This window comes from Herpailurus yagouaroundi, unplaced genomic scaffold, assembly GCF_014898765.1.
Source record: "Herpailurus yagouaroundi ecotype Mexico unplaced genomic scaffold, PumYag 100, whole genome shotgun sequence".
NCBI classification, from domain to species: Eukaryota; Metazoa; Chordata; class Mammalia; order Carnivora; family Felidae; genus Herpailurus; species Herpailurus yagouaroundi.
The window spans coordinates 41,411,095-41,435,173 of record NW_024412391.1 but is presented as its reverse complement, the minus strand read 5'-3'; the positions used below and the strand labels follow the sequence as shown (position 1 = coordinate 41,435,173).

At 48.5% G+C, this 24,079-nt stretch overlaps 1 protein-coding gene across 1 annotated transcript in view; it reads left to right on the top strand.

The window, feature by feature from the left end:
* MTURN (maturin, neural progenitor differentiation regulator homolog) overlaps window positions 1-23,294 on the top strand; it is a 29,189-nt gene extending 5,895 nt beyond the window's left edge. The window contains exons 2-3 of the mRNA XM_040472350.1: window positions 4,405-4,527; window positions 17,929-23,294. Of these exons, the coding sequence (XP_040328284.1) occupies window positions 4,405-4,527; window positions 17,929-18,039 (234 nt within the window). The 3' untranslated portion in view covers window positions 18,040-23,294. The remainder of the gene's footprint in view (window positions 1-4,404; window positions 4,528-17,928) is intronic.
* Window positions 23,295-24,079: the final 785 nt, after the last annotated feature.

The window sequence follows — 24,079 nt, the reverse complement described above, 5'->3', positions numbered from 1 at the left end:
CCTTTGACTCAGATAACTGAGTCCAGGGAGGAGAAACAGGTGCATTCTTTGCCCACCCTCCCCCGGGATCCCCCACTGTGCCGCAGCCCCAGGAAGCCACATGCCATGTCCCCAGGTGTTAGAACAATAGGAGCACAGGCTGTGCCCCAAAAGATACCTGTCGGATTGAATTGCCGAAGTGATCGGATACCATTTTTGGATGAGCTGGATATTCTCATCTACACTATAGAACACAGAAGGTGCTCGGTCCCCTTTGTGCAGATGGCCTGGTTGTATTGTCTTACGCTGGGCAAGCTTTGATGATAACCTCTGGTCCAACTTAATGACAGAAAGAAGGGCCACGGATGGCTTGTTTTAAAATCAAAGTTCTCACCAGGGATTTCCACCTTTGCCCCTCTATCCCCAAATGTGATGAGTCAGAGTTCTGGTTCTCAAAGTGTGTTCTCTAGAACCGGCAGTATGAGCTTCACCTGGGAACTTGCTGGAACTGCAGGTTCTTGGTGCCACCCCCCCCCCGCCCCCACACTTGTGTTTTAATAAGTCGGGGGGTGCGGGTGGGGGGGTGGTGTCGTGATACTTGGCCGAAGCCACAGGACCACCGCTGGCCTCTCTTTTGGAAGCCTTCTCTTGGCATTCCTCCTATTCTAACAGGCACCCTGGCTCTCACTACACGGTTAGAAAGTCAGTACATTCTGTGTCCAGATTCATATCTGCCAGGGAGTTATATTGTTCAAAGCCACAGGTTCTCTGACCCCTGCTGTGGTTTTTTTCATGGCCAAAGTGGCCGTTTGGTTCAATATCCAAGTTGAAGTCATTGTTGGTCACGCCCTGGGGTGCGGGATTCCGGGTCTCCAGTCATCCACTTGTCTTTGTTTAAGACTAGACCCCAGAATCTGTTTTCAGGAGCGTCTGCCCAGCCACCAGTCTCTCTGCTGTCTCCTGGTTTTAGAACGGGCCCTTCTCTTCTTCCTGGGAGATTACCATCGTTGCCTGATAGCTCTGAAGAGCACATCTATTTTATCTGGGGACACTGCCGTGGGACACCAATCGCACAGGCCTGTAGTAAGCTACAGCGACAACTGTGTCCCATCCGCAACAGGTGGCCAGGTCCGTTGACCTGGCCCTGTTTGTCCTAATCTCACTTGGTTTTATATACTTTTCCTCCCATCGTTTTCCCAACTACGGACTCATTTTTTGGTTCATCTTACCTTGTTTTTTATGGCTCTTTGAGAACCGGCTTGATCAAATGTGGAAGGAAACAGTTGCAATAAATACAGCAATACTTTGTGTTACGAGATACCATGGATCTGAACCAATTAGCATTTAACAAACGATGTCCTCTGAGCACCCATGTCCACGTGGGTCTATCCGATTTCAAACCCCGTGCAGCCTCACGTTATCGTATGGGCGGAGATTCGGTTAAAACTTGTTTAAGCCACCAAAACCAGCATGACTGAGAATCCAGGGTGAATTAGACAGCCAAATGAAGTAAATGTAGGCCGCCTGGACAGAAGGCTCTTCCGGCAGGTGTTAGGTCTTCCTTCCCCAAAATATACTCATAAGTCAATAGCTCCAAAAGCGGAGTCATGAAAATTGTGGCACGGACACTCTCCTCACGAGGTTAGAAATGCCCTAGAAACACTCAGGGGCGCCTGGGTGGCTCAGTCAGTTAAGTGTCCGACTTCAGCTCAGGTCATGATCTCACAGTTCATGAGTTCGAGCCTCGCATGGGGCTCTGTGCTAGTAGCCCAGACAGCTTCAGATCCTCTGTCCCCATCTCTCCCTGCCCCTCCCCCATTCGTAAGCACATAAGCTCTCTCTCTCAAAAATAAATAAACGTTACATGTTAAAAAATGCCCTAGAAACACTTAAAGAATCTGTCTGATTTCCAAGTAGTAGTGGATACGGTGCGATTCTGTTGCTTGAGTGATCCCACTTTCCTTAGTTTACTTTGTAATTTAAGGTCCAAATGTATTTTAGAAAATAGGTATACAAGGTTTTCATAGATACACTATTTCGGAATTAACAATAACCCAGGTTGCTTTGGGGAGTGTTCTCAGTGAGGTCACACTGGGTGTCTCATTTGCGCAGTGGGGGCCCTTAGACTTGTGGCACATGGAAAGCCCAGCCCTACCCCTTCCTCCCCATTCTCCTGCCGACACAGAAGGGGAAAGAGGACACTCCCAGCCACCATTTATTGAACGCCCACTGCATGCCAGCCAGGGACTTAAGAAACTTCTTACGTTTTTTTCTTTTTTTTAAATTTTTTTTCAACGTTTATTTATTTTTGGGACAGAGAGAGACAGAGCATGAACGGGGGAGGGGCAGAGAGAGAGGGAGACACAGAATCAGAAACAGGCTCCAGGCTCTGAGCCATCAGCCCAGAGCCCGACGCGGGGCTCGAACTCACGGACCGCGAGATCGTGACCTGGCTGAAGTCGGACGCTTAACCGACTGCGCCACCCAGGCGCCCCTTACGTTTTTTTCTAATCTTCACCTAGATGTTAATCCCATCTTTAACTTGGATAAGGATTTTAAATATGCTGGAACTTTTAAAAATGCGAGTATGAAAATGGGTGCTGAGCAGAACTTACATTAAAGTAGGACTTTATTGTTCTTGCTGAATCCCTACTGATTAAGAATCAAGTGTGATAATGGCTATAAAAGCACTTTGTACTCATCCTTTCATACAATGTAAGAAACTACCATTACATAAATGGCATTTCAGCTGCTCAGCAACTCTTAAGGGTCTCTAATTCATAGGGACTCATGTTGGAGTTAGAGAAGCCAGAAGTTGTCTTCGCTAGGTTGAGCCAAAAGCTCCTCTAGAAGTCTGCTGGAATTCAAGCAGCATGTGTCAGAAATGGACCTTTCCATCTACGAAACACAGATAACTGGAGTGGAAAGGGCACATCAGCGTCTAGTTAGCCTCTTGGATCTGAGCAGTTAAGTCTATAGGTCCAGTCCTTAGAAGTGCGCCAATGAGAAGGAAGGAGGTAAAATGTTTCTTGAGTGATTGACATGGAACTCTCTGGGGTGATGCCCTAATCATTATATTAATGGAAGGGAGCCAGTGTGTGCTAGACGTGGACCATTTCTCCAAATGGATCTTGTCTCCTGCTGCCTCATTTCTGCTTCTTGCTTTAACTTCTGGATGTCTTCCTCTCTCCCGTGCCTCTGCACTGTCATTGATCGGGCCCCCCTAAACAGTGACTCTTGGTTAGACACCCTGATGTTACCCTAGTAGCCCAGTGCCTCTCCCCAGCTCAGATGTGCAGAGCAGGGGGGCTTCTGCCCCCAGATCTCTCAGCCTGTTTCTTGGGCTCATTCCAGATCCCTGAACATTTATGGGAGAGACTTATCTCGTCTTAAAGAGGTGCTAAAACAAGTGTCCTCACATGGGAAAACAAACAAACAAACAAACAAAACCAATATACCGTGTCTAGCCTTACGAAAAAGTAAAACCTAAAACCAGGTCCTTGGTGCATGTTGACGTTGTGAAGCAATGCCGCCTTAATGCATCCTAAGAGAAGGTGAGCTTTCCGAAAGCCTTTGCTTCCCAGTGATGGAGTGGTGGCTTTTCTGTGTGTTCTTTTAATTTTTTTTTTTTTAATGTTTGTTTATTTTTGAGAGAGACAGAGACAGAGCGTGAGCAGGGGAGGGGCAGAGAGAGAGGGAGACACAGAATTCGAAGCAGGCTCCGAGCGGTCAGCACAGAGCCTGACGCGGGGCTCGAACTCACGAACCATGAGATCGTGCCCTGAGCCGGAGCGGGACGCTCAACTGACTGAGCCACCCAGGCGCCCCTCTGTGTGTTCTTTTTAAGTCATTTTGTTTCATTCTGTTTTGTTGTTGTTGATTTTAAATTCATTTCATTTTGAAGTAAATTTACCATCACCCCCGCTCTGCAGGCTGCTCTGGGTGAAGAATGTTTCATTGCAAGTCAATGGTTACAGATTATGCTTAATTAATCCTTCAGCCACAGCTGAAGGCAAAGCCAAGGATCATGCAAACCCTTGGTTTCTCCTCCCTGCTGCTTTAAAACCCTCCTTACCCAGCCCGAGAAGGGCTATGGAAATGGTTGGGTGGGGCAGGGGTGGGGGAGCGGATATGGATCCCACTGCTTTTTTTTGCTTCGCCCCAGCGGATCTGATGGCGAATTGAGCAGGTGAGACTATGGACTGAAAGCATGGAGGTTTCCCGTAGGGTAGGCATTTTCTCGTCCCCTTCAATGCGAGCAAATCGAGAACGAATGTGGGAATTTTACCCTGGAACAGAGGCCTTCCAATTTATGGAATGCAAAAAAAAAAAAAAAAAATCTTTTTGGCTGTCTGTATTTCACACCGAGTGTAATAATGACTGTGTGTCTTTGTTCTCTCCTCTCCCTCGCCTGTGGGCGCGCAGCACGTGTGGAGTGAGAGCGAGGACTGCCTGCCCTTCTTGCAGCTAGCACAAGACTACATCTCCTCCTGCGGCAAGAAGACGCTCCACGAAGTCTTGGAAAAAGTCTTCAAGTCTTTCAGACCTGTAGGTGCCTGCTTGGCTTCCAGAGCCGGCTTCTTTTCTGCAGCGATTGTGCTGGGAATCACACGGGTGGTGGGGAAAGTGGGCAAGGCCTGGGGGTGACTAATTGTTTTTCTCTTGTCTGCTTTGTGGCTTAAAGATAGCAGCTCGGGGAGGGAGGGTGAGGGCGGAGAGGGAGGGGGGAACGGGATGTGACACAGCTGTTGGTTGCAGGAATGATGGTTATTTCTAGCATCACTTGAGTGAAGAGTCTCTGATAGGGTGGGAAGCAGACAGAGCCTCTATGAGACTTCTGAGTATTCCTGCTCTTGTCCAGTAGACTTAAGGTCACAATTTGTGGAAGCTATGGAGGTTCTCGTCCGTGGTGGGGGTCTAGATTTGGGGGGCTGCCAGAAGGCTGTATACAGGATGTGTGTGCCTCCATATCTGTAGGGTTGGAGAAGGAGGACATTGGATACTGGCTCTGGTCTTTTCTCTTCTGATAAACTCTCTTGTAGAGAGCTTGCTTCCTCCCCCGAGCTCCAACACAGGATTTAGGAATCTGTCTATTCCTGCTAGCTGACAGTTTGGTTTTGTTCCCGCTGAAAACACGTGAAGTGAATTCTCACCCCTGTTTTGAAGATTACCTATTTCCTTTATCCTGATTGGAAGATAAAGTCAGATTACTGTTGTGATGACAAGTCCTCTGAGTTCCGCATCTCAGCCCACTGTGAATATGCTACACCTTCCATGGTATTTGCTCTGGATTTTTTTTTTTTCCAGTTCTTTTAAAATAGTGTCTACTCCTCGGCTGCAGTTTTCAAGCTTGCCCTTCGGTTCCCTGAACTTAGCAGGCCCGATCGCATGGCTGCGTCATAGACCACGTCTGACATTCCAGCATCTCAAGGCTTGTGAATCGGTTTGGCCATCTTTGGTCAACTGGCTGTCACCCTTGGTATCTGGTTTCCTCGTGTTGGATTCTCTCTGTGTGCTGGTTATCATATTTGAAAACTTGTATATAGGAATACATTGAGGCCTGGGGCACCTGGGTGGCTCAGTCGGTTGAGCGTCCGCCTTCCGCTCAGGTCGTGATCTCACGGTCCGTGGGTTCGAGCCCCGCGTCGGACTCTGTGCGGACCGCTCAGAGCCTGGAGCCTGCTTCGGATTCTGTGTCTCCCTCTCTCTCTGCCCCTCCCCTGCTCATGCTCTGTCTCTGTCTCTGAACAATAAATAAATGTTAGGGAGGAAAAAAAAAAAAGGAACACATTGAGGCCTGAGGTGATGGCACCTTCCTCCAGAGAGGATTTTGATCTGTTTCTGCCAGGGCTTGGGGGTCCTATCACGTGAGACACCTTCAAGCAATGTGAGATTTGTAGTTCTTGGAACTCTCCAGGTGATGAAAGGCCAGCAACTCTGGTTGTTTCTAGTTCAAAGGCTGTTGTAGTCCACGTAGACCGCGGTAACAAAATACCGGAACCTGAGTGGCTTGTAGACAACAGACATGTATTTCTCACAGGTGTGGAGGCCGGGAAGTCCAAGGTCAAGGTGCCAGCAGACTTGGTGTCTGGTAAGGGCCCACTTCCTAGACAGACAGCTGCTTTTGGCTGTAACCTCACATGGTGGAAGGAGAGGGAGATCTCTCTGGGGCCTATTTGTCAGGGCACTGATCCCATTCACGAGGGCTCCGCATTCATGACCTCATCACCTCCCAAAGTCCCCACCTCCTAATCTGTCACCTCAAGGGTTAGGATTTCAACACCTGACCTTTGCAGGGACACAGGCATTCTGACCATAACAGGTCTTTGAGACCTCAGCTTAAAGTGGGGATTGTTCGTCATAGCCTGCTCCTTTGGAAGACCCAGGGTTTGACTTCGGCCTCCCTAGCTGTTATAGCAGGCCAGGAATGCAGTAGAGTTGCTAGCTGTTTCTTACAGGTCCACAGATGCTCTCGGGACAAAAGCAGCTTTTATGTTTGTCTCTCTAGGTTCTAATTCTTCCGTGTATTTAAGAAGGCATTTTTCGTCTTTATTCCGGCTTTTTTCTCTGAGGAAGAGTTGGGCCCCAACCACTCATCCACCATTACAAGAACTAGAATTTCAGTGGCTTCGGTCACTGTGTCTGATTTGTATCATTTGCCCAGGCAGTCCATTTTTTGGTTCTTCATTTTCTAAGCCTGTTTGGCTCGCTCAGGATAGACGCGTGACTGAAAAGTACTGATGTAGCCCTCAATCGTGCAGTATATATTTACTGAGTACCTGACTGCTCTGTTCCTAACACTCGACTCAAACAGATGAAAATCTTATCCTTATATTCTAGCAGCGGTGGGGGGAAAGATAAAGAAGTCCAGCACATAATGTATTAGTGATAAGTGCCAAGGAGAAAAAGTAGGTAAGTCAGGGAAAGGAGGTAAGAAGTGTCAGAGGTACTCGGATTTTTTTTTTTTTTTTAATCAGGGGAGCAGGGGAGGCTTTGCAAAGACGTTCACATTTGAGTAAAACTCGAAGTGTGAACAGGAGGAAATCCAGAGGAAAGCTTTCCAGGTAGACAGAACAGCAAGCACGAAGGCCGGGAGGCCGTGGTGGATGGGGTGAATATCAGTGTTCGGGGGACAAGGAGAGGGGGAGGTGGTGTGGCCCACGTGGGAAGGGTGGGGAGGAGTCGGAGAGGAGCCTGAGAAATGTCAGGGGTTTGCAGGTCACAGAGGGTTCGGGTTTTACTCCAGTGTCGTGGGGAGCCATTGGAGGAGTTTGAGTGCAAGAGGGACCCGACTTTGCATTTTGAAAAGCCCCCTCTGCCCCTCTGACCAGCTGAGAATAGGCTGCAAGGGGCAGGTGGGAACAGGGGGGACGGGCGAGGAGGCCATTGCTGTCGTGCGGTGACAGGATAAGGGGTTGGACCCGGGTGATCACAGCAAAGGCGGAATGAAGGGCCCAGACTCTAGAGGTGACCTTGAAAGTAGACCCGATGGGACTTGCTGGCGGATCAGAAGTGGGTGTGGGAAAAAGAGAGGGCCAGGGTGACCCACCGGTCCTTGCCCGCGCAGGGAAGGGAGTGGCGCTGTCATTTACTGAGATTGGGGAGGATGCAGAAGGGAAGGCTGGGGGGCCATGCGACCAGGAGCTCAATTTGGGGCATAGCAGTATTTGAACATGCCTGTTCGGCATCTAAGCAGAGGTATCAAAGTAGGCAAAATTTTTGTAAAACTTGACCCCCCCCCGCCCCAAGTCTTAACCAGAAAACAACAACAACAACAACAACAACATCTATTAGCAAATGATACTCACTTTGCGGCTAGTTTCCTCACAGGGGTTCCATTCATTAGCCTTCCACCTGCTTTTCTTTCTCTTTGATGGCGAGCACAGTACGGGCAGAATTGGCCTCACTGTTCGAGAAGGTGGTCTCTCCCGCCAGGACTTGTTTTGCTGTTTTTCTCTACCAAGAAGCCAGGGCTGGATTTTGGCAACCAGGCAGCCACATGTAAACGGGGTGGGGGGCGGTGGGGGGGGATCGCAGTCCAGAAAAATCCAGACGCATAGCTGAAGACAACTGGATTGTTTGAACATTTTCTTTCAGAGTTAGCTGCTGCTTGTCACAGAGACACGCAGGCTTGATGTGCCGTCGCCGTTGGATCTGCAGGGTTCCTTTCTAGAGCACAGCCTACATCTTACGCAGGGATGTGCTCCCAAGGAGAGGAGGCCTGGACTGGTAGGGCGCCGGCTGGTGGGGAGGTTTCTGTGTGGGTCTCTTTGACCCTGGGGAGAGGCGGGTGGGAGGCACCTTGTCAGGGTTAGTGAAGGTGAAGAGCACGCGGTTGCCTTTCCCTCAGCCCCGACGTGCCCCAAGTTCGATGAGTCCAGGACTGTTCCAGACCACAACGAAGGACTGTGGACTTCAGTGGGAAAGTTCCACCCTCTCCTCCTCCACTCAAGAGTGTGGTTCCTCCCACTGCTGCTATATATCTGTCAGCTTTACGTAAGGGACCTTTGCGTTTAGAAGTAAGACACAGGAAAAGGCCTCATTCCTCATGGAAGTACTGGTCGAAGTAACACATACCCAGAGGCCACAGGGTCGTCAAGTAGGTAAACTTCCACGTCATCTCCCTGAAAACAGGTGGTAATCTGATCAACTCCTGCGGCTGCTTTCTGTTTGTAGTCGGGAAAACCATGGGGGAGTCTTTCCGCCTTCATCTTAGAACAGCCTCATCCGTGGCTTTGACTCGTTTCCCCTTGGCCAACCTATCACCAGCCCCTGCCCTGTGTCGTCTCTCCGGAAAGACAAGCACCAAGAGATGAGCAGCCTTCTGCCGCCCTTTGGGGCTTTACTTGAGCACAGTCTGTTTGACTGTCCGTGGACACCCCTGAACGCACGGTCCAAAGGAGCGGGGTCATCTGGTCCTTCCTCAGCCGTCCTGCCCAAAAGGCTAAACGTGCCCCTTGGCACCCTGGACCTTCCTGCCTAACAACTTTGTAGACTCTGCTTGTCCCCCTCCCCCTCTCTTTTTTGCCTCCCCCGCCCCCCACACTGAAGGAGGCAATATCATAATGAAAGTTTCCCCCACCCCCACAGCGAAGAAACCTGTTGTTGATAGCCAAACTATGGAGAGAGCCCAAATGTCCGTCGACTAATCAATGGATAAAGAAGATGTGGTTTATATGTATGTACACACACACACACATTGGACTATTACTCAGCCATCAACGAGAATGAAGTCTCGCCATTTGCAACCACGTGGATGGAACTAGAATGTTTTTATGCTAAGTGAAAAAGAGAAAGACAAATACCGTAAGATTTCACTCATATGTGGAATTTAAGAAACAGATGGACATACAGGAAGGGGGAAGAAAAAGAAGAGAGGGAAACAAACCACAAGAGACTTTTTTTTCAATGTTTTATTTTTGAGAGAGAGAGAGAGAAACAGAGCACGAGCAGGGAAGGGGCAGAGAGAGAGGGAGACACAGAATCTGAAGCAGGCTCCAGGCTCTGAGCGGTCAGCACAGAGCCCGATGTGGGGCTCGAACTCACAGACCGCGAGATCGAGACCTGAGCTGAAGTCGGATGCTCAACCGACTGAGCCACCCAGGCGCCCCTAAACCACAAGAGACTCTTAATGATAGAGAACAAATGGGTTGATGGAGGGAGGTGGGTGGGAGATGGGCTAGATGGGTGGTGGGTACTAAGGAGGGCACTTGTGACGAGCTCTGGGTGTTGTATGTGATGAATCGCTGAATTCTACTCCTGAAACCAATATTGCACTGTATGCTACTAACTAGAATTTAAATTTTAAAACAACGAGAGGGGCGCCTGGGTGGCGCAGTCGGTTAAGCGTCCGACTTCAGCCAGGTCACGATCTCGCGGTCCGTGAGTTCGAGCCCCACGTCGGGCTCTGGGCTGATGGCTCAGAGCCTGGAGCCTGTTTCCGATTCTGTGTCTCCCTCTCTCTCTGCCCCTTGCCCGTTCATGCTCTGTCTCTCTCTGTCCCAAAAATAAATAAACGTTGGAAAAAGAAAAAAAAATTAAAAAAAAAATTAAAAAATAAAATAAAATAAAATAAAACAACGAGAGAAGGGGTGCCTGGCTGGCTCAGTCGGTTCGGTGTCCGACTTCAGCTCAGGTCATGATCTTACAGTTTGTGAGTTCGATTCCCACATCAGGCTTTGCACTGACAATAGGGAGCCTGCTTGGGGTTCGCTGTCCCTCCCCTACTTGCACTGTCTCTCTCAGAGTGAATAAATAAACTTAAAATGAGGTGGGGGGGGGGGGAAGAAAAGAACCTGTTGTCGGACTTGAAAAGCAAAAAAGTGTTTCTATCTCACTCGTCCTCTTTTTTCCCACATTTCTTCACCACATTTTCAACAAAGCGTATTGATTGTTTGCTGTTTGCCAAAGCACTGCTTTCGAGAGCGAGGGGCAGGACATAGTGCCCGGTTCTTGCCCTCAAGGAGCTTTCTGATGGGAGAGGCAGCAGAGAAAGCCATGTTACAAGGCAGAACATTTCTTTTGGTCCGGACACCCTCCCAGATACCGTATAGATGAGCAGAGGAATCTCATTGATTCTGCTGAAGAATCTGCTGTTCTTACATTGCTTTGCTGTTCTCTGGGGAAGTATTTCCTGGGAGGACATTAGTTAGGCTGTTTGTGGTCTCTTTACCCAGTTATGTGGACTCAGGATACTACATGTTGAGGAACCCAGGCTTTGTGGGCAGGCTGCCTGTATTCACATCCCAGCTCTGGCTCTTCGTGGCTGTGTGACATTAGCCAAGTTACTTGACCTCTCAGTGTCTCCATTTGTAAAATTAGGAAACAACTGACGATAGCTACCTTAGGCATCTGTAAAGATTAAATGATGCAGTTCTCACTGGGAACTTGGTCCGACACATCACGCGTGACAAGCACGGAATAAATGCTGGCGGTGATACGGCCCGGCTGAGCACACGCGGCGAAATACTGTTGAGAAGGGAGTAGGACTCCGTGAGACCTTCTGTGGGACTCTTAGATTTTGGGTGGAGAGAGAAAACAGGTGCTAAGTGATTTCAACACATTGCTTAACAGAAGCATCCAGCTAAGGTAAGGGATTTTTTTAAGAGGTGCTGTTGGGGTATTCTAGTCAGAAGTTTACCCACATAAACATAATGAGTTTACCACAAAAAAACGTAACGAGAGACGATGTTGTATGTTTTTTTTCAAACCTGTATTTGCCTGTAGTGTGTGAGGAGGGCTGGGAATTCCAGGTATGAGTGGGCTCACTGAGGAATCAAGTGCCAGGCGGTGACTTCCTTGGAAGTTGAGACCTGAAGACGTGGCGGGATCCAGACGGGCTCGGAGCAAGGGAGAGCTGGCCGAGAAGGAGGGCCCATTGTGGCCTCTCGGCTCAGAGTCTCAGAGATGCCCCGTGGGTGGGGGAAGGTGGCTCGGCTCAGCCCTGCCTTGGCTCCCTGTCTGGCTCCCATGCCGTCATGGCCTCCAGCAGGTCACTGGGACCTCAGTGTCCCCCTCTTTAAAATGGGCGTCGTACATGTTTTGAGGTCTTGTGGATCCATGGGGAGCTTCAAAATCAGACTAAGAGCACAGAGGACCGTCAAAGCCCTTCCACACTGTTGAGGTCCGTCTCAGTTTCTGGTTCGTTGGGTAGATCCGGGCTGGATGCAAGGGCAGCGTCCCTCCCAGAGGGACACGCGTTCGGCTCCCCTCCGGGGGCCTCCTAGCTTGGACCCAGTGTTTTTTCCCTTCCTGGCTGAACGACATATCCAAACGGTACGTATGTGCAGATGACCGTGCCGAGCGGGCCGTCATTGCCGTCTGGGGAGCAGGCGGGTTTATCCCTGTCGTGCAACCCGTCACGGCTTCGGAGACCCCCATCAATAGCCTTGATAAATGTGAATTGGAGAATCGTCGGAGTCTTACACGTTTCTTGTTTAAGTGGCCCTCGGTTGACGGTTGCTGGTCATCACCTGATTGAGCTAGATAATAAAATAGCGGTTATAGATCTAAATAACGGTGATCGCGCCATTTATTTTTTTTCCTCGGTGTTTTCGTAGCTTTTATTTAGTGCCAGCCGACAGGCTTCCCCTGGTTAAAAAACAGTTCACAAGAGAAGAGCTTATGGTTTCCAATTTAGCTGCAAAATCAAACCTTATCTTTGCCCTTTCAATTTCGCTCAAAGCTGTATTTTATTTTATTTTATCCTGGACCGTTACTCCTCCTCCTCTTCTAGCACTGTGGACATTAGGGTCATGGGGCATCTGTTGTTATGACAACTTTGTGTGCCGTTTGGCTGATGTTGCTTTGATAGCCCTACCTGGAGTTATAGCCTGTGGTTCCCCATGTTTTCTTGCTGTCTTTGACCCTGGTCCCCCGCTCTGGGGTTACTGTTCTGACTCCCATGTTTTTTTCTGTCAAGAAGCAGACACTTCTAGCAGAAAAATCCCCCTCGTTCCAGCTTGCTGGCCCAAGAAAGATTAATATTTTCAGTTTGCCACTAAGAGCTGAGGAGCCGGGAATTAAACCCCACGGGAAGACCTTTTGTGACCCAGAAAAAGTCCAATTCTTGCTTCTACTCCTATAGTCTGGTTAAGAGCCAGGGAGAAGAGAAAGAATCCACCCCCCAGTAGGTCGGAAAGTCTGGTAAGAGAAGACTATGCACTCCTGTGGGTTTTACTAAAAGACATTGAATGTTGATAATTTAAGTTTATCGTAGCTTTTGTTTTTTGCTCAGGTATGAGCTTTCAAACCCGTGTATTTTTTTAGGAAATATCATGGCCCCTGAAAGTGAGAAAGTACCTACCAGTCTTGCCCATTTGGGTCTTCTATCCACCTTGTCACCTGCCCCTTTTTATCTCCTAGTATCAAGAACACAGACTGACCGGGGTGCCTGGGTGGCTCAGTCGGTTAAGCGTCCGACTTCAGCTCAGGTCACGATCTCGCGGTCCGTGAGTTCGAGCCTCGCGTCAGGCTCTGGGCTGACCGCTCAGAGCCTGGAGCCTGTTTCAGATTCTGTGTCTCCCTCTCTCTCTGCCCCTCCCCCATTCATGCTCTGTCTCTCTCTGTCTCAAAAATAAACAAACGTTACAAAAAAAAAAAAAAATTAAAAAAAAAAAAAAAAGAACACAGACTGACCAGGATCTCATTGTAGGTTTCTTGGTATCAGTGGCATCATTGATCATTGAGATAAATAGTGACAAATTCCCCAAAGCTTTAGAGTAATGCTTAATGCTCAGAGTGTGGTTTTTGGACCGGTCGTATCCCTATCACCTGGGAGCTTGTTAGAAATACAGAATCCCAGATTTCACCTGAGACCAGCTGAGTCAGAATCTACATTCTAAGGGCATCTCTGGGTGAATCGTATACACAGTAAAGCGCTTCAAGGCGTCCTCTGGAAAGAGCTCACAGGGACCTCTGAAGCCACAAGACACTTACTGAAAGCTGCCTCGCTAATTGGCTGTGCTCTCCAAGGCATAGACATCCGTCTCCCTTTCTTCCATAAAGACACTGTAGGCCACTATGCTAAGTGAGGGCCACCTTTGGAGACAGCAGATGCTAAGTGCCAGCTAAATGTGTCCTCAACTAATTTACGTAACTTTCTAAAAGACCTGGAGTTAGTCCTACAGATAATTGATCCTCTTCTGGGTCTGAAGAAGTTGAATTCTTAAGGGTTGGCATTTCTACCTTTCAAGTACAACCCTGTGTGGGTGGGTGGGCCCCAGAGTTTTTGTTTTTGTTTTTTTTTAATTTTTTTAATGTTCATTTGTTTTTGAGACGGAGAGTGAGTGGGGGAGGGGCCGAGAGTGAGGGAGACACAGAATCCGAAGCAGGCTCCCGGCTCTGAGCTGCCAGCACAGAGCCCGACGTGGGGCTCGAACCCACCAACCGTGAGATCATGACCTGAGCCGAAGTCAGATGCTTAACCGACTGAGCCACCCAGGCGCCCCTGGGCCCCAGAGGTTTTTATGTAAGATCATATGTTGCCCAAAGGAAGCTTTGTGCACAGCAAAACTCTAGAAATGCCAACACCACTGTCCAGAGTGAGCATCAAGATTTTTTTTCCCAGTCCGTTGAAAAAATTCCGCTCAAGAGACTTAATGATTATACCTATCAGAAGTAGTTGAAACATACCAGATAGGATTTCTGGGTCTGTCTCCTTTTCTTTAGAAGAACAAGCGGATACAGTACAAGCAAGGAGCCCAGGATTCTTACCAGTCTGTCTGTATTCCTGTCTCTGACATGTCTTCCTGACTTAAAAATTTGGATCCAGAAGTTAAATGTAGATGTACCTGCCGTAGATGGGAGTAGAGGCAGAGGTGGGAATGCTAGATTATTGCATGTCTGTATGGTATTCTTTGCAATCCCAGGCAAATTATAGTTCTTGTGCTTTTTCTGCTCTGCTCTGTGTGTTTCCCAATCGTACATACTCATAGGTGTAGACATTACCGTTGCACAGCGAATGCTTTAAAAGGTGTATTACTCAGTAGAAAACATTGAGGCCTCCAGCTGAAGGAACAGCATCGCCAGCTGGAAGGGAACCTCCTGGGTGGTCAGGTTGTAGTCTGCAGTCTGATGGCCTGGGTTTGAATTCTGGCTCTGACACTAGCTGGGTAACTCCATGCCTGCGAGTGACTCAACCTCTCTAGGTCTTATCTGTAATAGGGTGATAATCATAGGGCCTAGGGCTATTCCGAGGAACCAATGGAATTAACATATGTAAAGCTGCTTAACTCCCATGCCTAGAAGATAGTAACATGACCAGTATTGACTATTATTATTATTACATCTGAAGTGTGATCAGATTGGTGGGTTGGATGGAAGGCTGTGACTCTAAGTCTGAGAATCAGATGAAGAGGCTAACAGAATTGAGTTTCTTCCTTCCTTCTCTTTATACTTCTTAGAGTACTGATTACCAGTGAGGTGACCCAGAAGCGAGCACAGCCGAGGGGCGAGCGAGGAGCGGGGGCTGGAGGCCGTCCAGACGCAGCCGGCACTCCCCCTTGAATAACCGAACTGCTGTGCTTTATTATTTTTTTTAAAGTGTGTTTGTGTGTGTGTTTGTTTAGAGAAAGCACATGCGTGGTGCGTGCGTGTGAGCAGGGAAGGGGGAGAGAGAGGGAGAGAGGGAGACGGAGACTCCCAAGCAGGCTCCGCGCTGTCAGTGCAGAGCCCCACACGGGGCTCCATCTCACGAACCGTGAGATCATGACCTGAGCCGAAATCAAGAGTCAGATGCTTAGCCGACTGAGCCACCCAGGCGACCTGCACTGCTGTGCCTCACAACGAGAAGCCACTGAATAATTCACACGGGGCTCTACGGTTTGCTGACCGTGGCCACACTCACTTTCTCGTTTAATCTCCAGAGTTTCTCTGGACGCAGAGCAGGTGTCATGGTTCCCACTTTCCAGAGAAGGACGCCGAGGCTCAACCAGGGTAGTGGCGTGGCAGAGGTCCCCAGCTAGAGCCGTACCTTCTGGATGCCAGGTCCAGTGCCTTTTTCACACAGCCTCTCGTGAATCTGCAGACGCTGCACTCAAGTTGCCTGGGAAGTCGGGAAGGTCCGCTGAGAACTGCTTCTGTTCTTTCTCCCTCCTCTCAGGGCAGGGGGTGAGCAGTTCTAGATGTAGCATGCACGTATTTCCCACGGAAGGGAAGGGCCTCACGTGTGGCTGATGCTCCAGACCTAAAACTATGTCCTTTGGATTCACCTAAAGGTAAGATAGGGAGCTAGGAAGAGGAGAGAGGAGAAGAGTTGTGGTAATGGTTTCATGGCTCGCTGGGACCTCTTCTACAAACCACCCTAAGCTGAGGAGAAGAAGGGTGTTGAGGGCTACCTATGGTTTGGGTCTTTTTGAATTACCTACGCGTGTCGTGAGAAAGAATAATGGTGGGCACGTGTCTTCAGGACAAGATGGCAAACGTGTAGATGCATACCTCCACCACACCCTCTTTACCCATGGCCGCCATTGCCAATGGACCACCATCTTTCCCACTGAGCCTCTTGGAATCCTCAACCCAGGGCTCCAGGCAGCCACTACCAGTCAGATTCTTTAAGTGAGAGAGACCTCCTTGGCCACTCCTCTTTTAAGGGGGTATCCCTTCGGGGCAGTGAGGAGAGTCCCATTTATTGCCGAATTAACGCATCTGCAGTTGGCATTTTGGCGATGCTGGGGTTCTCCGTAGGGGCAACAATACTTCTGTTTTACCAGTGACCTACATTATCACCACTCATTTGATGCTTTCACAGTTTGCCGTGTCACCAAGCATCTCTTCAAATAAAAATTGAACATCAAAATTCTCGTCATCTGTGTCCATTGTGGCCATCTTTTCCCTCTCTTTGGGGGAAAAGATGATCCTTTGCTCACTCTCCTAAGATGTGAGAGGGAGACAGCAGTGGGAGAAAGGGGCTTCTTGCTTCCCCCAAGCATACGCGAGATCGCTCCACACTGTCCAGGCCAGCGGGGATGCGCTCCTCCTGCCTCACCCCTCCAAGCCAACAGTGGCTCTTTGAGACATCCGCAGCACTCTGGGCTCTGAGGGGAAAGCGTGTGGCTGCAGCTGGCCATGCCTGCCTCACCAGGCCACGTGTGTAACATGACCCAGGGCCTGGCAGATGATCTGGTCCTGAGTGTGTTCGTAGGGCTCTGTGAGACCGGCGAGGGTTGCCGTTGGAGAACTTCAGGGTAAAGGCATCCTTTTGATTGAGATTCTGCTTGTCCTTGACTCGTTTAAGCATTTGGGGAGAGGCTGGGAAGACAGGGGAAGGGAGCACGGGTTGCAGGGCACTGGGGGGTCATGCAAAGTAAACGGAATGATCTAACTTATTCGAGTGGCTTAAGGCAGTTAGTTTGGCTCATAGGGCCATTCAGTGAAGTTGCCTGAAAGTGATCAGCCAAGAGGGCCACCACGTGAGAAAGTCAGGGCAGTCGCATGCAGTGACCGTAAGTCTCACCGAGAAGCTGTGGGATTGGAAGCACCGTGATCACGGTCGGGGCCCAGGAGGACCCAAGGCCATGGCTTCCTGCCGGCACCAGAGTTTTTCGTTCATACTGATCAGACCCGGCAAATGGCACTCAAGCTTCTAACCGAAGACCAGTCAGTGCTTTAAGAAAACGTTTACTGTGTATTTAATTGTGAATTTCCCTGATGATAATTACAGAGCCTCTGGAAAATACAAAAAGATAAAAAGGAAATAAAAACGTACCCATTACCTCATTGTCTAAAAACAACACTTCTGAAATGTGGATGTATTTTGTCAAAGTCTTTTTTTCTAGGCATTTGTGTATAAATTTGAAGAAAATCTGTATTGCACTGAAAATGCAATTTTTATCATGTCTTTTTACACTTAGGAGCATATTCTTGTATCATTAAGTTACCCAGAATACTCTTTCAAGTGGGTATATGAGATCCCATCTTACAGATCCACTGTGATTTGTTAAATATTTTGTTAAATAGATTTTGTTATTTTGCTACATCTTTTAGTGGTTTTCACGTTTTTCTGTGTGTGACAGATGCTGGCAGCACCTGTTTTTAGGTCGGAAAATAGAGGGGGATAGATTTTGGTCGTCTTGATGGAACCGTCAGCACTGTCCGTAGTACTTCTGCTGACATCTGACATCCCAGATGTGTGTGTGTGTGTGTGTGTGCACAGACACTCTATTATTGTACATGGGGGTGTGGTGCCATGCTTTGATACTTAAAAGTAGAGAAATCTCCAGGCTCCCCAAGAAAACTTAGCCTTTTGGGCACCAGCCCGTTAAAGCTTTGACATTTCCACCCAATACGGTTATAAAAATAATCGTGGGCACAGTTCACACCAGAGGGGAATCCATCGGTGCTGTGCTAAGTCCTGTCAGGTGCTGTTGAATTGGGATCAGACATCTTTGATTACCTTCCTGCCCACGGGCCACTTGGTACTCACGGCTGGTTCTCTTCTCTCTCCTGTAGTTACTGGGGCTTCCGGATGCAGACGATGATGCATTTGAAGAGTACAGTGCAGACGTGGAAGAGGAGGAGCCAGAGGCGGACCACCCCCAAATGGGGGTCAGTCAGCAGTAAACTTCCGAGGGCTCCCACCGAGGAGAGTAAACCCCCGGTACCTGAGGTGGGGTTGCGTGCTCCTGGGTTAGCATTTTGCGTTAGCACTTCGAAACAGGACGTCTGGCTCCCAGCATCCAAATTCAAACCAAGTACCTTTTTATTGACCACAAAATTTCTGGAATGAGCTTTGCTCAGAAGTGACCTGAAGTTTACTTCCGTTTCCGTGGGTTTCTATGGAGTTGTCTCGGTAGCCTTTGCCATTTTGAAGTTAGAGTCCATTTTGTGGCTGACCGTTCTCTCCTGAGTTTGTGTTGAAGAACTCACTTTCACTGACTCGAACGTAGAGAACTCGGAATGTATTAAGGATTATGTTTTGAGTCCTCACAGGTGACATTATTGAGGGGAAAAGCATGGCAGAGAAGAAATGCAGTCTGCACTTTTTACGTACTTTTTAAGTGTCCATGAGTGAAGGAATTTGCTTATAAGGCATGAGTTTTAATACCTAGTCATTAAACTGCACAAGTGCAAATACAAGGGCAGAAAAGGATAATCACTTAGCTTTGGATGAAGAGGGTAAGAGAGGCAAAGAAGCCTTTGCTTAAGTGTTCCGCCATCACTAAGTTACCTGGATAGATTGCAGCTGGTTCATGGTTAGGTGCAAACATGACTTGCATGTTCAGTTATTTCAAAACATGCTAATTCCAAAGCCACTTTTAAAATCTAATAGCGGAAAATATAGATGGGGTGACATAAACTATTGATTTCTTTAAAATGTTTATAAACCGTCCCACATATGAAATGAAACATTTACGTTCTCTCTTTATAACCAGATGGCAACTTGTTAAATCATGAAAACATTCAGAATCCAAGTGCCACTTAAACTTTGAAGCCATAGATAGATTTAACGGGGAAATAAACCAGGATAATTTTTTTTTTAATGTGATGGAATCCTTCTTTACTTTCTTAATTTGTCTTTTATTCTTTAAAAAAGAAAAGTCAAGAAAAGGATCCCACTGTATAATTTATTAAAAAAAACAAATGTCATCAGGTGCTTCGAGGAACCTAACTGCCGTGACTTTTTAAAGCGATAGGAACATGAGAATCTTTCAGTCGTGGGTTAGCTTGGTTCAAAGGGGGGAAGTTCTAATGATCAAACTACTAAGACAACTCACAGAAACAACTACTTAATAATTGGAAACACTGCTGTCAGTATTCAGCCAACAAATACGTTTCCAAGGGAGATCCTTTGGAACGCTAAGGTGGAGTTATTTAAAGTAATTCATTTTTTTGGACCTCTCTGCATCTCTCGTGCCGATAACTTAGAACGCAGAATGCCTCTTCCACAACCCTTAACTAAACGTAGCATCTGGGGTGGGAATTTTAACATGCACACACATGCCTGCGAGGTGGTCATAGTTTGGGATTAGAAATAAAAGCAGCAGCAGCGGAGAGCACAGAGCTTAGGGGAGTCTTGTGTATCTTCCAGGCATGTCAGTGTCAACCTGCTTAGCTAACATTTTCTGTTTAATTGATTGGTGCCGTGACGAGCACGGCTGCTTGTGGCAGAACCGCGCGCTGCGGTTTTAAGTCATCGGGTAAAACAATGTGGTGGTTTCCATCCGTGCTTTGGTACCCGCGTGTTTTTCCTTGCTTGGAAAAACCATATCGAAGGTGAGCCTCCAGTGGAATGATGTCCCTCCGAGTCGCCTGTTCACACGACACACCTTGGTGTTTCATCCAGCGGGGTGAGCGTATCCCGTGCTTTGCTCCCCGTGTTCCGACCGGCCCCGTACCCGAGCACGGGTGATTGTGTTTTGTAGATGCCACTCAAGTGTGGTGGCCTCTGTGTTGACACCGTGTTGACTCCACGGGCTGAAAGAGTAAGAATGACTTCTGCCACTGAAATGAAGAAGGTTGACGAGGGACACTGGAATTTTATACGGAGAGGCTCAAAATCTGAGTTTCCATATGTTCGAACGTGGACGTTAATAGAAAAATGTATTTTATGAGAAAGCGTTTAGGCTTTGACCAAATGCGCTCTGGTATTATTATGTTAATGTCTCTGTTTATAAAAACGGCCCCGAGGTCAGCTCAGCCGGTCACTGGGCTGAGGCGAAATCTCGTCTTTGTTCTGCCCCCGGGGTTGAGGATGCCATTGCTGCATGTTACTTATTTCCAAGGCCAGACCACTGAAGGCATCAGCACATCGGACTCTTTCCTCTCCAACTTCCTTTCCTCTGATTGTGCACACCTGCGCCCGTGCACACGCTCACGCCCACCTGGCTGTGCGTTGTGTGTGCGGGTCACGTGCGGCGTCAGAGCTCGCCTGGTGCAGAGCTCCACCCGGATGGGTCAGCGAGGCAGGCCGCCTGTGGTGGTTGTCACGGAAGAGGTTCCATAGTTAGACACATTCCTGACTTTCCCGAACATAGAACACTTACGAAGAGGCAGTGTGGTGCAGCGGAAGGAGCGCCGGCCCAGGAGTTAGGACAGAGACCTGGGTTCTAGTCCTGGCTCTGCCGGTGACCGTGTGACCTTGGGCAAATCACCTAACTTGCCTGAAACAAGGGGTGTTTTCCCTTCCTGCTTCCACCACGGTCGCCCCATAACTGCCTTATGACGTGTGTGTGTGTGGAGAGCAACCGTCAAGGAAAGCTTTAGGGAAATGAGAAAGAAATACATTTTGAATCACGCCAAGATGCTAACCTGAGGATCCTGGCCACAGGACCACCTTGGAGTATGTTTCTGTTGGTCTGTGAGTGTTGAAACCCCCTAAAGCGTGATCCCGAGGGGCTGATGACTTCCTGTCCCTTACACAAGAGGATAAAGTAAGGCTTCTGAAGATCTAGAAACACACTTGTCCCGGATAGGCAGGCTTCGTCATTGGAAGGCATAGCTTTTCCTTGTGCCCTGATAGACGGTGGCTTCGGAAGTGGAATAAGTTCCCTGAAGAGTAGCTGGAAGAGAGTGGAAGAGAAATACTTTTGCTTTTTTGCCGTGTCATCCAGTAGAAAGAAAAGCGCGAGAGAGAATGTGTGTGAGTGTGTGTAGATGTGCAAATGGTGGTGGCACACGTGTGGGGGGGGGGTGGCGATCGGTGGCTTGTTGGTCATTCTGGGCCAGCTGTGAAGTCAGGCCTCTGGCGACGTGAAAAAAACCTTGATCCTGGGTTTGAGAGACATTTTCCGTATGGCAGCTGGTCCCTGTCTCTGCCTGATGGTCCTACTGAGCGCACGTCGGGGAACCGGAGAATGAGTTAGGGAGCCAGGGAGGGAGGTGGGACCCCACGCGATGCCTGCCAGCACCCCGGATTCAAGTACACGGAGACGTCCCCTCAAGTCTCCCAGGCTCATAGCAGCACGTAGGACTTTTTTTTTTTTTTTTTTTTTTTTTTATGTGACTACAACATGAAAAGTCTTTGATTTAGGAATTCTCCTTGTGTCCTGGTTGCCAGAACCAGGTTTCGTGTCCTTCAGTGAACAATCTCTCTCCTCTCGTGGCTACTGTCATTTTTCACATACAAACGGAAACGTTTCCTCCAGCACAACTACGTCTCTGACTGTTGTGTCTGTCTCCTAAGAGCACAAAGCGGATGGACCCGGGGGGGGGGGGGCGGGCTGTGCTTGCAGAGCATCGTCGGAACTCATATTTTAGAAATCTCCCTTGCACGTGAAAATTCACAGGTTGGGAAACCGGTGTGAACACATCTGATTTCCCACGGTTCGAGAGGCACATGGGAACAGGCGGGACTTAATCTGGGGCGGGAGGAGATGAGAGTGGGAGAGTTAGGGAGTCCGATTCTTAAAAGAAAAAGCCCCAAGGCAGTTATCACGTAAGGTATAGGAAAACTGTCTTCATGGCATTCACGCTAGGAGCCCGCTTTCCTCAAAGGGATGATGGCCTGAACGTTGAGAGGCGAGGCCTGTGTCGGGGGTGGCTTTGTGGCTTTCCAGATGCCCCCCCCCCCCCAAGGAGCCCGCGGGCGTGTCCTGCAAATATGGTGGAGTTTTCCTCAATAAGCCGGCCGTCAGCCAGAGAAGCCTGTCTTCCCAAAGTGCCAACGGATCTGGGGGCTCTCATCACCTGGCAGGCGGAACGTGAACCAGACTGGATCTTGCCCTCAGCGTGGAGGCGGCCGGGGGCTGGAGGGCAGAGCCCGCCCACTGACTCCAAGGTGCTTGAGGGTGGTAGAAAGAGCACAATGCAATCTCAAGGGGCTCACAGATCCCTCTTCCCTGTAATGAGTGTTAACCCCGAAGAGGTGCCCCTGCCTATTGCTTCAGATGACCAGAGAAGCCTGAGAGTTTTTGGTTTGGTTTTGTGTTTTTAATTAAAAACTCATCCTCTTCCACAAAGAGCCAATTAGTTATCTTGGTTTTGTGACACCAGGTATGACACCAAAGGCTGAAGTTGCTTAGATTGTCTACAGCATATCTCAAACTTGCCAGGATGCCAGGAGCCTCTGGTGTCCATGGCAACGTTGTGTCCATGGCAAAATATCTATAGCTCGTGTTCCCCGGACAAATTGTTAAATAATATGTTGTCGTCGATATTTTTATTTAAATGCGTATTATAAAAATAGAGGGCCCGTGAGCGTTACATGTTAGAAGCCTCACGTAAAGCACCGTGTGGCCGAATGGGCACAAGCCGTTGAGAGCGTGCGCCGGGCCACACGAAAATAAACACTTAATTTACTGAGAACTGGATTCAAATTCTTCGGTACTGCAGAGAAGGCGGATAGTCTGTTCTTTGTAAAACTGCCTTTCCCTGGTTTTTTCTTTTGTTTCGTTTTTGTTGCTGAAGAGTCATTCTTTAAGCACCTTCTGAGAGCCAGATGGATAAAGACACAGAGCAGTACCGTGCACCCCTGTCGGCTTTTTAGAGGAGAAAGCAAATCGTCCACCCTGGGGAAAATGCGACACTATCTGTGGGCCAGTCTTAATTGGTGTGTGAGAGCAGAGTTGAGTCATCTACTTGAGAAGCAAAATCAAGGAACAGTTTTGGGTTTCTTTTTCCTTAGGCAGAAACGTTTCATGCAAGGTGTGTATGCTTTCTTTGCCTTTATATTTCCTTTCCGCGGAATCTCTTGTACATTACAAAACTGTGAAATGGGTTGCCAAAAAATTGTTGCCCTTGGTTTTAGATGCCTCCGGCAGTGTAAATCCTAAACCGATCCCTGTCTGCATCTGCACCTGCCTCTCTCCCCTGCGAGAGAGGATCTCATCCACCCATGTAATTACCATACGCTTGCTATTAAAGAGCCTTCCAAACTATGGTGGTGTTTGCCTCTTTTTTACTCCCTCCACAATGTTTGGTCTGAGAGGACACCTCATGTGACACAGACAAAGGGACAAAGAATGAGGACCGTCAGCTAGCTTGTGGTTGCCAGTGTCAGGGCTGGGTGGGAGATGGCCGGGGCGGGGCGGGGTGGGGGGGGGGGGGGGAAGAGAGGGAGAAGGCAGTTACGTGAACCACTGACATGATTCAAATGCTGTGGAATTTTGTGACATTGAGATATCTGTGCTGATGTTGTGGCTGGTGTTTAGTTCTTTCCCAGTCTTCCTTCAGACCTAGTACTTTAGGTGTGTATATGATGGGTATGACAACCCTATTTTCCCCCATCATAGTGAGGAATCCTTTGTGGCACCGGCTGGAAACCTGTGGTCACTCTGTGATGAATGACCCTGTTTCCCCACTACTCCCTTCCCAGCTATGACTATTTCGTAAGCAGTGACATTTAAAGGATCCGTCCAAAGTTCGTGGTGAAGTCCCATTCTTTGATTAAGAGCAGGTTTCTTTCGCCAGATGAATAGGTCTCCATAGATTGTTAAATGAGATTTGAGATTGCCTCAGTAGACAACAGCGTAGAGGTTGGTGTGTGTGTCTTAGATAATTTCATTTGCAGTTCTTTGTGTTTGGCACGGCTGTTGTCAGAGATTGGACGTGAGTAGTGGGCTGTGTGCAGGCATTCCCAGTCTCACTCAGTCAACGATTCTTTCTTTCTTTCTTTCTTTCTTTCTTTCTTTCTTTCTTTCTTTCTTTCTTTCTTTCTTTCTTT